We start from the raw sequence: 16694 nt of genomic DNA, 5'->3' as shown, positions 1-16694 counted from the left end.
CTTGGATTAACAGTGAAAATTTCCCCTGCTCAAACAGATCCATGGGAATCTGTTTATTATCAAAACACTTTTGGAAAACTGATGACAATTTTTACAGGTAAGAAAAGTTTAAAATAAAAATTTATTCTTTATAAAATTATATTAATGGCTAGTTCATATTTTCTGAGGTGGGGGCAGTGTTATGGGAAGGAAAGAGCACCAGACTTGACTCAGGTACCTGTTCAGGTTCTGTCATTTATTATCTATAATATCTTGGACAATTGACTTAGTTTCCTCCTCTCTAAAATAGGGACTGTCTTTAGCCTATCAACCTCATAGCTTTGTTGGAATGAAATTTAAGCAGTTACTTATATGATCAAACCACCCTGAAATTGTAAAATTTCATAGTTGAATTTTAATAAGCACTGTGAAAGGACCTTCAGTGTAACAAACAGTCTGCCTTTCAAACGCAGACACAAGCCCCAGAAATTTCTGGGAGAAACTCTTGGAGATCTGGCATAAAAGCCGTTCGGGTAAGTTACAACAGAAACTAATGCTTGTGACTTTATTCCTAGAGGTAGCTGAAGTATTTCCTTTTTTTTTTTTGTTTTCCCAGCTTTCCTGGATACTCCATTTCCTAATCAACTATGAATATATGAGCAGTAGCTTTGCTTGAGTTGCTGGGAGTGATGGCTTTGGTAGTTGCCATTGGCAATGGCTTACAAAACCTTCAGTTCATGCTATTGCTCCAAAGATAGGCTGCCTGCGTGTTTGAGTACAATGAACGTGTTATGCCACTGTGAATGCACTCAGCATGCTAGGAAAATGGGTTTTCTCCCTAGAAATCACTTTAAGGATTCATACTATTTAAATTCCCAAAAGATATGGAAAATTAAAAAAAATAAGTTATCTAAAATCATGGGCAAGCTTACAAATAATCCATAAAAGCAATACCACAGACATAAGAACAACACTAAAAATGGCAGGAGGAATTCCAAAACAATTGCTGAAATATGAAAAAGTAAAATGAAGACAGTCATAGGAATAAAAATAAAATTATTAAGAGAGTCCCTTTTTACTTTTAAGAAAGGGGAAGGGTGAAGATGCGAGTGTTGATGTAATCTATTATATACTTTTTGTGTACTCTTCCCCCTTAAACATAAAGAAACCTATAAATAGGTCGGTGAGGAGTTAGTAGAAAGGAAATTGTCTTTTACTATTGCTAGAGGGTACAAATTATAAATGTTGATATTTCAAAGCTTTCTTATATCTATTTTTGTGAATCCATGAATAGTACATGCAGTTGGACACACCACAACTGAAACCAGATAGAATATGATTATGATTAAAAAGTATGATTAAAAAGAGTATGATTAAAAAGAGAGAAATGGGCAGAAGATTAAAAGAATTAACCGTCTTGAAAATGCTTACAGAAATTAGAATACAAAAGTACAAATCTTTGGTTGTGTTAGGATGATAACATTAGACATGATTTTACTCTTTTTCATTTTTGCAAATGCTCCTTAAAGGGCTTACATTGTTTTCAGATTTTTCTTTTAAGTTAAGGGTTAAGGCAGTCAGAGAAAAAAAGAACGATTAACTTCAAAAAAGAAACAATGAAACTACAATGTGATAATATTGTCAAATTGCTGGAAAAAAGAATACCAAAAAAGCAATCTAGAATTTGATATCCACCAAAAAAATCTTTCAAAAATCAAAGTGGACATGCCCACACAAATACATTCAATTGATTTTTGACAAGGTACAAAAGCAATTCAATGGACAAAGAGCCTTTTCAGAAAATGGTGCTGGAACAATTGGACATGCAGAGGCAAAAAGTGAACCTTGGAGGTGGCCGGTTATCTCAGTTGGTTAGAGCGTGGTACTAATAACACCAAGGCTGCCAGTGCCATCCATGCATGGGCCACTCTGAGCTGTGCCCTCCTTAAAAAAAAAAATGAACCTTGACCTAAAGTTCGTATCTTCTACAAAAATTAACTCAAAATGGATAACAGACAAATGTAAAATATAAATTACAAAAAAGTTCAGAGAAAAACCATACCAGTAAATCTTTGGGATGTACAACTAGTCAAATAATTTTTAGACTTGACACCAAAATCACCATACTATAAAGGGAAAATGAGAAATTGGACCTCATCAAAATCCTATGAATTATATGAAAACTCAAACTATATACTGAGAGAAAATAGTTGAAAAATACATAGCTGACAAAGGGATCGGATCTAAAATATAAAAAGAAATCTCAAAACTCAACAGTAAAAAAAAAAATCCAATTAAGAAATGGCCAAAAGACATGAACAGACATTTCACTGGAGAAGATGTACACATGGTAAGCAAACACATGCAAAGATGTTCAACATTATTACCTATATCAGTTTGCTAAGGCTGCCATAACAAAATACCACAGACTGGCTTAAACACAAATGTTTCAACTTCTGGAGCTGAAAGTCTCCAGAATATCAAGGTGTTGGCTGCTCTCTTGAAGCCTCTTTACACGGTCATCCATCAATGCACACGTGTCCCTGGTGTCTCTTTCTCTTCTTATAAAGACACCAGGTGTACTGGATGATGTTCCCACCCTAACAGCCTCATTCCAACTTAGTCACCTCTTTAAGACCTTATCTCCAAATAGTTAAATTCTGAGGTACCGGGAGTTGGGACTTCCAACATGAGTTTTGGGGGCACACAATTCAAGACATAACATTAACCACCATGGAGATGTAAATTAAAACCACTATGAAATACCATGACATGCCTATCATTTTGGCTAAAATATAGAGGACATCTAATGCTAGAGAGATTTCAGAGAAGCTCGATCACTTTATACATTGTTGGTGGGAATATAAAATGGTCCAGCCACCCTGGGAAAAGAGTATGGCAGTTTTTCACACAACTAAACATGCTCGTGCCGTACAACCTAGCAACTGCATTCTTGGTCATTTATCCCAGATAAATGAAACCTTTTGTTCACACAAAAACTTGTATATGAATGTTTATAGCAGCTTTATTCATAATATCCAAAAATTGGGAACAGTCCTGAGGTATTTCAGTGGCAGAATGGTTAAACACACTGGGGCACACCCACACCATGGAATACTACTCAACAATACAAAGATACACACGACAGCTTGGATGAAGCTCCAGAGAATTGTGGTAAATGAAAAAAGCCAATCCTCAGAGGTCACATACTGTATGATTCCATTTATATAATATTTGAAAGGATAAAATGAGACTAGGTTACTAGTTTCCAGGAGTTGTGGCGGACGGGAGGGAGATGGATGTGGCTGTAAAAGGGCAGTACCAGAGTGCCTTGTGATAGAGAACTGCTCTGTATTTTGGATGTGGTAGTGGTCAAACAAATCTATTCAAATGATAAAATTGCATAGAACAAATATGCTCACAAATACAATTAAAACTGGAGACATTTCAGTAAGGTCAGTGTACTGAACCAATGTCAATTTCCTGGTTTTAATATTGTATTATATTTATGCAAGCTGTTATCATTGGGGGGACCTGGGTAAAAAGTATATGGGGTCTTTCTATATTATTTCTTAGAACTGCATGTGAATCTAAAATTATCTCTTAAGACAAGTTTTAGAAAAAGGTGAACTAAAGGTTTTTTCAGACAAATAAAAACTAGGAAAATCTGTTATGAGCAGACTCCCACTAAAAGAAACATTAAATACAAACAATCCAAGATGGCAGCTTACAGATGCAAGTAATGAAGAACAATAAAAACAGTAAATCTGTTGGTAAATCCAAGTAAATATTGACTGTATGAATCAACAATAATGTCATGTAAAGTCAATATATACAGAGAATTAAATTACACAGCAACAGTAGCAAGTAAGTCATGAGGAGAATAAATCAGGTTAAAGGGTTGATGCAAGAAGCATGAACTAAAGATTAAAGATAACAAGAATCATTCATAATGACAATGGATTCAATCCACCAGCAAAAGATAAGCTTTTTTTTTTTTTTTAATTTTAACATACACGATAACTTAAGACTCAAAAATTTTAAAGCAAAACTAATAACATGGATGGATCTAGAGGATATTATGCTAAGTGAAACAAGTCAGGCAGAGAAAGGCACATGCTATATGGTCTCACTTGTTGACTACTAGAATTAGTGGGGTGATCACATTGCAAGGTAAAAAATGTCAAATCTTTATATTGTATACCTGAATCTATTATAACTAATATAATATTGTTTACCAACTAGACTTAAATAAAAAAATAAAGAAAAACTTGATAGAAATAAAAGTCGATATAGCCATAGTCATAGGATGATTTTATCATACCTCTTTCTGTAAATGACAGAGCAAGCAGACAAAAGTAAGTCAAGCTATAGAACTGTACTGTCCAATACAGTAGCCACTGGCCACGTGGAATGACTGAGTAATTGAAATGTGGTTAGTCCAAGTTGAGATTTTCTGTAAGTGTAACATACACATTGGATTTCAAAGATGTAGTATGAAAAGAATGGGCAGTGAGAAGTAGAGACAGGTGAAGTGGACAGGGGAGGAGGTCAGGAACGAGTTGCAGCTCCTGTCCTGCAGAGACCCAGAGCCCTGTCCACTGCTGCCACTGGCCGGGCCCAGACTCAGAAGAAGCAGTAAACCACACCTTCCTCCATGATCTGATGGTAATGGTGGTGGCCACTCCAAGCCAGATTGGCTGGTCTCAGGGTCTTCAGGCCCGACTGTCAGGCCTCAAGGAAGCTCTCACCAAGTTACCAAGGATCCTGTCTGGTATGGCAGGGTGAAAAGAATGATGGCTACCCAAATACCACAGAAGGCCACTAGGGGCTTCAAGGACTCAATTAAGGAGGGTCTCTGTGGACCCAAGCTCAGCCCCTTTTTCAGGCCACAGAGCCATGCAGATCCTGCACCTGGGGTGACTGCTGTGTCTCATTTGGACAAGACTCCACCTCATGAATTTGGGGGTGGGAGGGCACAATTCAGCCCATAACAGCTAATAAGAACATAGAAGTAAGCTCCACATCAACAGACATCAGGGAAATACAAATCAAAACATCAGTGAAATATTACTTCACACCCATTTAGGGTAGCTACAATAAAAAAAGACAGACAATAAACAGTGTCGACAAGAATGTGGATAAATTGGAAACCTCATACATTGCTGGTGAAAATGTAAAATAGTGCAGCCACTTTGTAAAACAATTTGGCAGTTCCTCAAAATATTAAACAGAGAGTTGCCATATAATCCAGAAATTCCACTCCTAGGTACATACTTAAAAGAAATTAAAACACATGGCCGCACAAAAACTTGTACCACAAATGTTCACAGCAGCATTACTGAGAATAGCCAAAAGGTGAAAACGACCCAAATGTAGATTAGTTGTTGAACTGATAGATTGCGATATATCCACACAATGGAATACTACTCAACAATGAAAAGGAACTAATTGCTGATAGTTAGTTACCACATGTATGAACCTCAAAAACATTATAAGTGAAAATAGCCAGATGCAAAGGACCAAACATTGTATGATTCTCTTTATATGAAATGACAAGGAAAGATAAACTGATATAGATAGTAAAAGGAAATCAGATATTCACATGGAAAAGAATGACACTTGACCTCTATCTCATACCACTCACAAAAATTAACTAAAAATGGATTAAAGACTTAAATATAAGATCTAAAACCATGAAACTCCTAGAAGAAAACAGAGGAAAAAGGCAAAAAGTCTCATTGACATGGGTCTTGGTGATGATTTGGAAATCACACCTAAAACACAAGCAACAAAATAAAAAATAAACAATTGGGACTCCACGAAACTAAAAAGCTTCTGCACAGTGAAGGAAACCATCAACAAAATGAAAAGACAACCTATGGAATGGGGAAAAAAAACATATTTGTAAACAATCTATATGTTAAGGGGTTAATTTCCAAAATATATAAACAATTCATACAATAGCAAAAAAAAAAAAAAAAAAAAAAAAAAGAGCAAAGGACCTAATTACCCATTTCGCTAAAAACGATATACAAATGACAAACAGGTACATGAAAAGATGGTCAACATCATTAGTCACTAGGGAAACGCAAATTAATGAAATATCACCTCACACCTTAATAGGCCATCATCAAAACAAAAGGAGATAACAAATACTGGCTAGGATGTGAAGAAAAGAGAACCCTTGTGCACTGTTGATGGGAATGTAAATTGGCACGGACACTATGGAAAACAGTATAGAGGTTCCTCAAAAAATTATAAATAGAAATACCATATGATCCAGCAATTCTGGTTCTGGGAATATATCCAAAGGAAACAAAAACACTAATTCAAAAATATATGTGCACCCTCATGTTCATAGCAGCATTACTTACAACAGCCAAGATATGGAAAGAACTTAAGTGTCCATTTATGGATGAATGGATAAAGAAGCCATGTATATATGTATGCACACACACACACACACACACACACACAGAGGGTGTCAAAAAATGTATACACATTTTAAGAAAAGAAAAAAACTGTATTAAAATCATAATACTCAATATATACTGATAACAAAAGATGAATACAAGTCACATTTGACTTCTGCAATTACAAGAGGTGCTCAAAGTGGTTACCATCAGCATCCAGACACTTCTGATTACTGCAAACTACTGCTTGAGCAACATTGACCAAAATGCTAACATCTCTTAAAATATGTATATATTTTGGGTGTGTATGCACATATACACACAATCCGATATTATTCAGTCATAAATATTTAGGAAATCCTACCATTTGCATGGACCTTGAAGGTATTACGCTAAGTGAAATAAGTCAGAGATAAACAAGTACTGCATGATCTCCCTTATATGCAGAAGCTAAACAAAACAAAACAAAACCCACACACACACAAAAAAAGAGATCAGATTTGTTGTTACCAGAGGCAGGGGGTGAGGGGAGGGGGAATTGGAGGAGGAAGGTGGCCAGTTATAAGATAAATACTTGGGATGTAATGTACAGCATGATGGCTATAGTTAACACTGTTCTGTAAGATACAGGAACGTTAAGAGAGTAGATCCTAAGAGTTCCCATCACAAAGAAATTTTTTTTCTTTTGTTTTTATCATATCTGTATGAGATGATGGACATTCACTAAACCTATTGGGGTAATCATTTCACAATATATGTAAATCAAACCATCTTGATATACACCTTAAACTTATACAGTGATCTAAGCAAATTATTTCTCAATAAGACTGGAAAAAAATTAAAAATCAGTGAAGATGCTAAAACTCTTCGTAAAAGACGTAAGAATGGCCCATACGTACATTAAATGATGCTGAACTGCATTAGACATCAGTGAAATACAAATTAAAACCACGATATGAAATTCTACTACACACCCTACAGAATGGCCAAAATTAAAAAGTCAAAATTTAAGAACGCTCAGTGCTGGAGAGAATGTGGTACAACTAGAGCTCTCATATATTGCTGATGCGAATGCAAAATGATTCACCTAATCTAGAAAACAGTGTGGAAGTTCCTTAAGAGGTTAAAAATACATTTACATGTCCCATCAATCCCATTTCTGGGCATTTATCCTAGAGAAATGAAAACATGTTCACAAAAAGATTTGTATGCAAATGTTCCTAGCAACGTTATTCATAATAGCCAAACCTGGATACAACTCAAATGACAATGCACAGGTGAATGGATATACAAATTGTGTTACATTCATACTAATGAAATACTACAAAGAATAAACTTCCGATATGGACCACAGCATAGATGAATCTTACAGGCATTATACTGAGCAAGATATGGCAGACATAAAAGAGAATGAACTGTGTGACTCAATTTCTATGAAACGCTAGTAAAGATGAAATTAACATATGACAGAAAGCAGATCAAGGGTTGCTTGGGCCTGGGGGTAAGGGCGGGACATGGTTGGGGAATAAGGGAACTTTATTGGGTGTTGAAAATGTTCTATACCTTGACTGTGGTGTGGTTGGATACACCACATGTCAAACTCATCAACATGTACACTTTAAATGAGTGCATTGATTTGTATGTAAATTATATACCTCAATAGTTTATTTTAAAGGAAATCAGAGAAATGCAAATCAAATCTGCAATGAGATACCATCATACAACGACCAGGTGACTAAGATGAAAAGAGGTAGACCATTCCAAGTGTGGATGAGGACGCAGAGCTATCAGAACTGTTGATTACGATTGACTGGGGTATTAGTTGGTACAGCCATTTGAAATACCACTTGGCATCTATGATCCCTGCCTCCTGATGTTCACGCCGTTGTGTAAGCCAGTCCCCTTGAGAGTGACCGCGACCTGTGAGTTGCTTTTAACCAACAGAATATGGCAACGGGGATGAGATCACCACTGTGAGATTATGTTACATTATGTAAGACACTGTCTTGCCAGCAGATTTGCCGTAGAGACTCCTTGCTGGACTGATGAAGTAAGTGGCCAATTTGGGGAAGCCTACTTGGCAAGGAACCTTGGGCAGCCTGAAGAAGCTAAGGGCAGCTGGTAGGAGCTGAGTGAAGCCTCCAGGAACTGCGATGGCTTCCAGTTGACTACCAGCAGAAAGCTGGGGCCTCCGGACCACAACCATAACGAAACAAATTCTGCCAACAGCCTGAGTGAACTTGGAAGTGGATTCTTCCCCAGTTGAGCCTCGACATGAGAACCAGCTTGGCTGACACCTTGGTTGCAGCCATGTGAGATCCTAAGCAGAGTGAGGCAGCTAAACTGAGCCCAGAATCCTGATCAACTGAAAGGGTGAGTGAGATAATAAACGTGTGTGTGGTAATCTGTTACACAGCAATAGAAAACAAAGTGTCCAATGTTCATTCCAGCCTCTTAGTGTGCCTTCCTGTACTACTGAGGCTAAAAACCTAAAAGGATACTTCCCAGATTCCCTTGCAACTAGGATTCTGGATATATTACTGGCCAATCAGATGTGTACTCGTGAGACTTGAACGACAGACGGGAGTTGGAGGCTATGCTACTGCCATTTCTGCTGGTAAATGTGGTTGTGAAGATGTTTGGCTGTTTAACTGCAATTTAGTCGCTAGCTATGGGTATTGGGAAGCTTGGCATCTATTTTGCTGATGTAAATCATAGCAGTTGGGGCATGGATCTAGAGGTAGCAGCTGTAATGTTGGCTTTTCATCATAGCAGTGGGAAGTAGCAGTTTCCTAATTGTAGAAGAATTAGCAACTCCCTTGGTGACCTGGTTCTGTGGTGTAGCTTTGGAAGTTGTTCTTGAAAGCTCAATTTAGAGTCAGTCCTCTTGATAATTCTGTAAGCCACTTAATGTCTGGTAATACATCTTTTCCTGACTAAACTAATTAGAGTGAATTCTGTTCTCTGCAACTGAATCTTAACTAACATAAGACGGAAGTCCTCAAGTGATAACTGAGTTAAGTGTAAATAAAAGTTTATCGTAACAAATAGTAATATGTAAACCATTTTTCACGTTTATTATAATAGATTTACAACATGTAGTTTTATAAAGACAAGTAAAGCCACCTTATAACATATTTAATTTAATGTATAAGGTATAATGTACTGGTTCAAGTTGACACAGATAAGATTTTTAATATTAAGAACCCATTTGCTTAAAAAGGTAGCAACTATAAAATTACGTGTTTAGCTTATTTCTCCTGCAGACTCAGAAAATAAATGTTTATCTCTTTAACTTGTATGTATAATCTTTTTGCAACTAAAAAATCTCTTTAAGTATTCAATTATAATTAATCTAGACTACAGTACTTAGGTAATCTTCAATACTATGACTTTAAAATCATACTAAATATTAATAACATATGCTCTTAAGAATCTTTTCTGTAAATACAATTGACAAAATAGTCAACAAAGTATGTGCAATAGTGCCTTTGTACATGAGCACAGAGCCTTGTGTCTTTCTTAGAGCTACTGCAGTCTAATTTATCAATCATTGCATAATAGTAGATATGTGGTAGTTTACATATAAACTATTAACTCCAAAATGTGCACATGTTTTGGCAAATCATTTCTGAGAAAAGGAATAGATGCTTATTTACCAACTATCTCTTTAAGTGGTATTTTCCTTGAAAAGACAAGGTTGAGCAAATCATTTTAAAGACACTACTAGTAAATGCTTGGCTGAGCCCAATTCATGACATTTTGAAAGGGTCTACTTATAAAATCTTGAGTCTCTCTGAAAAGAACATATTCTATGGTGACAAAGCCCTCTGTGTTAGGCCTTGTTCACAGTGGAGTTTTGCCAAAGGCAGACCACTCGTATACCAATTTCTTTCCAGAAAGGGAGACTTGTTGGGTCACTCTAAAGGATGTCTACCCTTTCTCTGTTTCACATCCAAAAAGTCAATGGGATTAAAACCAAAGTCTTTTGTGAAGAAAGAAGCTGCAATGGATTTCTCCCCACAATTCTGAAATCAATTGATTAATAAATTGCTCTTGTCAGAAACAGCGCAGAAGGTTAGACAGGTGTGTGATTTGCTTTTTTTTTTTAAAGTGCTAACAAACCTTATTATTTCTACATGGACTTTCATTGTAATGGTAATGACTAATATATAAGCAGCATAAAGTACATAGAAATTATACATCTAAATCAGATAGTCAGAACTTTTTAGACAGATACCAGCAATTCTATACATTACCTTAACAATCATTATAGACAAGTATACTTTATGAACTTGCGAGACTAATACAATAATTCAGTCTATCTAACGTAACTTAAAATATAACTGGTGAAAATCCAAAATCTAAAGCTAGAACCAAAGCAGTCACAGGCTATTCTGAGACAAATGCCAGAAACCACAGTGCTCCGAAGCATTTCAAGTAATTTCTCAGTTTCATGAGACCTATACAGTTAATTGAATAGCTTCTTAATCCTTCTGAAAAGGCTGGCTTTATCCTGCTTAAATCTAAATCTAATATTGTTTTCCCTTATATTAGCCCTGCCAGAGTTTTGAGTTCTTGCTTTGTTTTTATCAGTAGCAGTTAGAAGAGTGAGTCAGCAGCTTCTGAACTGCTCAGGTAGGGAGAATTCCAAAGTTACGAAAAAAAAATATTATTAGAGGACCGAATGAGATTAATTTTAAAAAGTTAATACTATTTCAGTTAGGTAACTTGAAAATGAGTCCCCCCCATATGGTAATATTGTAGATAATTAAGACTATAAATCCAAGAGCCTGGTTTTCTAAAGCATTCTAATAAGACTAAGGCAATTTGGAAAGTAGCATTTATCAATATGACATATCATCATCACTAATACTCAAACATAACACACATTTTCAAAATTATTGGTCAATTCATATGTAAATAGCAGCACAAACAAGTAACTTCTTACTAAAGCGATATGATGGCGCCCTCTGGTGGTACCATTTAACATAGTCCCCTGATATTGCATATCATGTGAAATATAAAATAAAAAGTACACTGGTATTGGAGAATATCAAAATTAGAGATTACCGCAAAGGAATGAATCACTGTTCTTCCAAATAACTTTTTTAAACCTTTGAGCACATTGGTAACAAGATAAATCCCTGATTTCTACTCCCAGGAATTAAGCTGACAGCTACAGGAATCTTAGTAAACTTGTCTGATAGGCAATTCCTGTTAAGAGATTTACATCTTGGTTCTAGAGCTTAACTGAGAGATTTTTGCATTTTCTAGTTTGGCTTCTACATCTGTGGGTTTCTCAAAAAACTTCACCAATGCTGGTTCATTCAACAAAGATGCAAGAATCTGTTCAAATGCAAATGACCACTGAGGTTCTTCCCTGAGCAAGGAGGGATCTTTCTCCAAGCTGCTCTCTGCTTTCTCCTCACTGGCTCCTCTAGAGGCACGAACTGTACCAGAGAATCCTTTGGCTGATGATATAGGGCTATGTAGTTTCCTTCCAACTTCTTCCATCCTGAGCAAAAGGCTGGTCACAACAGCAATGGCTTGATATAATGACTCTTCTTCACGGTCCCCATGAAATAAGTTATAAAGGGTCTTTGAAAACTGAATAAATTGTGACTAGAAGACACAAGTTAGAAATATCACATTTGATATTAGATTTAGCAAATATAAAGAGAACTTAGAAGTGAATAGTCTCCTATTTAGAATTTGTACTACTTAACCTTCACCACAGAAGTTACAAGAACTGATAAATCCTCAATAAACCTTGGTTCTAGAAAGATGAGTATCAACCATGGAAGAAAATTCCATTTAAGTCATCTCATTTGTTGCCTAAAAGCAGTATATTATATACATATATTACATATTTAATAACTTCTGGACAGTTTACCTGACAGCATTCCTTCAGTGTTAGGTGGTACTTTTAATTAGGTAAAGTCCCATTTTTCCCTACATTAGATCATTCATTCATTAACCAATCTTAATGAAAGGATTAAGATGAGATCCCCTTGATCTTCTCAAAGGGCTAGAGCCGGCAGCTCAACAGGGATGACTTAAATTTAGGGAAGAATGTTTTGGGAACTATCTAGTAGTACAAGGTAGCTCCAAGGGGCTGGGCCCATTTGGACATGTTTCTCTTTATAAAGGCTGAGGTGAGGCCCATGTGCAGAAATAAACTGGATTGTTTGCTAATTTCCAGTGGATAATCCATAGACATTCCTAGAAGATATCTGTCACTTAAAAAAAAAAAAGATTCCAACACAAGAGTCCTGTAAGTCAATCCTACCAGAAAAGTTTATCTGTAAATACAAAGCAAATACGAAAGGACATACTTCATAAAAATATATTGTACAAACTTACAAGTTTTATTTCTTTTTTTCTTTAGTCTGTAGTACTATTTATAAAAATTTTAGAATACACCTTATTGATTCATTTTAAAAAGTACTTATTTAACTACCAAATTACCTATTCTACTGAGAAATACTAAGCTATTTGATAGTTCTCATTTTGGTAAAGTTCTGGGAATCCTTAGTATCTATACCAACAGATTTTCAGTAAAAAAAAAAAAAAAAAAAGAATAAAGACCAACTGAATACTGTGTAAGAAAGAGACAGGTTTAGAATTTTGTCAGTACTAGTCATTAGTATAGTTTGAGCAGGTTCGAACACATGCTTAGGAACCAGGGTATGACCTATTTCAGTAACTTCTTATTCCTAGTAACTAGCACTGGGTGTGTCATCTAGTAGGCACTAAAAAGGTTTTACTGAATAAATGTACATTTCTAATAAAGCTGGAAATAGAAAACACTGAAATACACACACACACACACACACACACACACACACAGAGGGTGCCAAAAAATGTATGAGATCTCTTAAAATGTGTTTACATTTTTTTGGCACCCCGATATATATCCATCCTTTCTATAGGTACAAATGTTGTCACAGCAGAGGAACAACACTGAAACACTAGATGCATTTCAGTGTTAAAAATATTTGATCTCCCTCTTCTGTGCTCATGTAAAACTTACAGAGATGATACATAGATTACTTAACTATTTTTGTAATAGCATGTTAATTATTTTAGAGTTGTATACACCCACATTCATAAAAATAAAAAACAAGAACCTAGAATCTTTTCTTTGAAAGTACTATACCTGATTCATTCTTGGTAAATCTTTAATGTTTTCTTCTTTTTTGGAAAGCTCATCTTGCCACTGACTTAGATATGCTTGAATATCAGCTTTTCCTTTGCCTGAATGAAGGGAACAAAACCATTCCATAATAAACAGCTCACTGTATTTCCCCAAACTCAAAAAGAATAGTTGTAATTGAAAGACATTTCATTGAGTTACAAGAGTCTACCATTTTGAATTCAGGAAATGATCTGAATTTACCTTTTATTTCACCTACTGGTTCTCAGGATGCTTCGCCATTTCCACTAAACTAAAACTTTTACTTTGGGAAGGCTGGGGACTAGGGAAGATGTGAGGAGAGATTGAGAAGGATGCATTTTTGATTAAACAGTGCACCCTGGATTGATCATGCAAATTTCATGCAGACATTCTCATACATACTACTAAGTTTAAAATAGCTTCTACATGATGTTCTTAATATGCAAATACTGAAGTGGTCTATGCTGGCTCTTTCTCAAAAATTCAAGACACTACTTATTCATTCATTCCTTTGAAGAGTTTAATCAAGATGATATTAATGTGACTTTATTAATAATAATTTAAGATTCCTTAGACAATTAGATGGGGGTACTGAACAACCTGGGTAAGTTGTCATAAATAAAGAGATCTTCAGCAGTTATTTTGTAACTGTTACTCAAAAACATAAAATGATGGACTTTTCGAGAGCAATTTGACAGCCTCTATTAAAATATTAAATGTGTATATTGTTGGTGACTCAGAATTCACATACCTCTATGAATTTACCCCATCCTAAAGAAATATGTATAAAAGTATGCTAAAATTTAAGCATAAAAAAGTTTGTTGCACCATAGTTTGCAACATAAATCATTAGAAACAACTTAAATATCCATCGGTATTAGGCTACTATGAAAATAAATTATGGTACAACCAAACAATGGAAAACTGCAACCATTAAAAAGAATAAGATAGACCCAACTGTATTAAGCTAAAATGTACTTCTGTAATGTTCCTTTAGTTTCAAGCAAACGGCTGAGTGAGTTGTCCATGATATATCGCAAAATCAAAAAAAGCAAATTGTAGAACAGTATTTACGGAAAGTTTCTTTTTTTAAAAAAAGAGAGATGTCTATATATGCTTGTGTATAAATAGGTCTGGAAAGGATATAAACCAAAATGTTTTCACATTTACTTTAGGGTGGTATTGGTGGGGGTATGAAAACTTCTGTACTGTTTAAATTTCTTTTACAAGGATTACCTATTACTTTTGCAATTAAAAATAATTACCTTTAAAGAAAAAAATTAAGCAATTATGGGTCATTTACTATTATAGTTTTATAACTTCTGAGACTTAAGTACCAAGATAAGAAAGAATAAATTGTTAAACTAACATGAAGGAACTGAAAAAGCTTTCAGGACAAATCAATAGCCTTTTAAGGGAATCTGCTTTTCCCCTGTGTGTAGTTAATATTTACAAAAACAGTAACTTCATAAACTAAATATTTCTAGATCACAGTACCTTTTTCAGGGCTGTTTTTTACTGCTTCTGCTTCCTTCTCATTTTCAAGCTTGGAAACTAGAGGAAAAGAGGACAACTGCATTTTGTAAAATATTTAACAAATACCTTTGGAAAGTAAAATAAGTTTTGATATAAAGACTTATAAGTACATGTTCTTTTCTTTAATTCAGCAAACAAATTTTAGTTGATGTGACCTCCTGTCATTAGAAGACAAAGTACTGAAGAACTTTCATAGTAAAAAGAACATCCACAGGGAAAAAAATCCTAGAGGGAAGTATACCAAATATTAAGTATTTATTTCTGCGTGGTATTTCCTTCTTGGTGACTTTCCTCAAATTAAATTGTATTACTTTCACTATTAGGGAAAAAAAAAACATACTGGAAGCCAGAAGACTGTGCTAATAGTCCTGACCGTGGCAATAACTCACCGTGAAATCCTATACTCCTTCCTGGGCCTCAGTGTCCTCATCTATAAAATTAAGTGTTGACTAGATGATCTGTAAGGTCTCGTCAAACTCACTGTTCAAACACTAACATAAGTATCCATAAACATATATTAGTCAGGACTTGCCTCTCTATAAGACATTCATATTCATGGAAAAGAAACAAAGGACACAAAAATAAGTTCATAACACTTCCAAATTATGTCCTGGAGACAGACTCATCCCTGTCTCTTACACCTACAGTAATGTATAATAAGTATTCACTGTTTGAATAACAGCTATGACCTTTAATTATCAAAGATTCCATTGTCTTCGTTGCATTTTTAACAAGGCATGAAAATGATCTGATACATTTTAGAAATTTCTGCAACATAAGTAGGAACAAAATGCATTTTCTTTCTAATTCTCCAGTAAACAAAAATTTCTATACATCAAAACCCAAAATGCAGTTTAGTCAATCAAATATTTATGGCGTATTTACCATGCATTTAGTACTGTGCTAAGTGCTCTGGTAGCACAGAAGAAACAAGGTCTGATTAACACAAATTTTACTAGAGGTAGCTGGGTAAAGAATATTTAAGCCAGGAAGATCTCTATGAGTGACTAATCATCAAAACAGATACATTTTTGAACAGATATTTACCATGGAGCTGACTGAGATAAAGTAATTCTTCCTCAGAAAGTTCATCTCCTTTTGAAGTGTCCTTAGATTTCACCTCAGTATAAGCTGAAAACAGATAACCCACATATCACATTTACTAACAATGAGGGACAGACATAGGCCCTGTAATAGGTCAAGTAAATCTGGGGGCAGAGAGTTAAACAAAGGGTTTCTGAAAACGAAAGACACATTAAGAAATGTGGAAGTGGTACTACTTTACTGTATAGCAAATAACAAAAATACTGATCACGTTGAGTTCCATTATTTCTCCTACTTGCTTTTTAATAGGTTTCTGAGAGCCATTACAAATTGAAATAAGAAAATCTGGCATTTGGAAATCTCTGAAAATGTGACTTCAGTCATTTAAAAACATCTTCAATAATAAGAAAAAAACATGAAGTTGAGTGCTCTAACAAATACGTAGTGGTTTCTTTTTCTATTTTTGATTCTTTGACTGAAAGCATATTCATTCCATGACAATATTAGACTTTTTAATAGCAATTTGAGTTGACAATGAA

The 16694-nt window shown here is 35.1% G+C and overlaps 1 protein-coding gene across 2 annotated transcripts in view; it reads right to left on the bottom strand.

Moving 5' to 3' along the window:
* Positions 1-9446: 9446 nt before the first annotated feature.
* Positions 9447-16694, bottom strand: part of TBC1D8B (TBC1 domain family member 8B) — a 69635-nt gene continuing 62387 nt past the window's right edge. Inside the window, exons 18-21 of one of the 2 annotated variants that reach the window (XM_019717708.2) lie at positions 16159-16242; positions 15073-15129; positions 13558-13655; positions 9447-12020 (exon numbers count right to left, since the gene is read on the bottom strand). In XM_019717708.2, the coding sequence (XP_019573267.2) occupies positions 11625-12020; positions 13558-13655; positions 15073-15129; positions 16159-16242 (635 nt within the window). In that variant the 3' untranslated portion in view covers positions 9447-11624. The remainder of the gene's footprint in view (positions 12021-13557; positions 13656-15072; positions 15130-16158; positions 16243-16694) is intronic. The other variant, XM_019717709.2, reaches the window with a different exon arrangement.

The sequence above is a fragment of the Rhinolophus sinicus genome, chromosome X, assembly GCF_036562045.2.
Source record: "Rhinolophus sinicus isolate RSC01 chromosome X, ASM3656204v1, whole genome shotgun sequence".
NCBI classification, from domain to species: domain Eukaryota; kingdom Metazoa; phylum Chordata; class Mammalia; order Chiroptera; family Rhinolophidae; genus Rhinolophus; species Rhinolophus sinicus.
The sequence above is the reverse complement of the archived record's forward strand: the minus strand, read 5'-3'. Positions and strand labels throughout refer to the sequence as shown.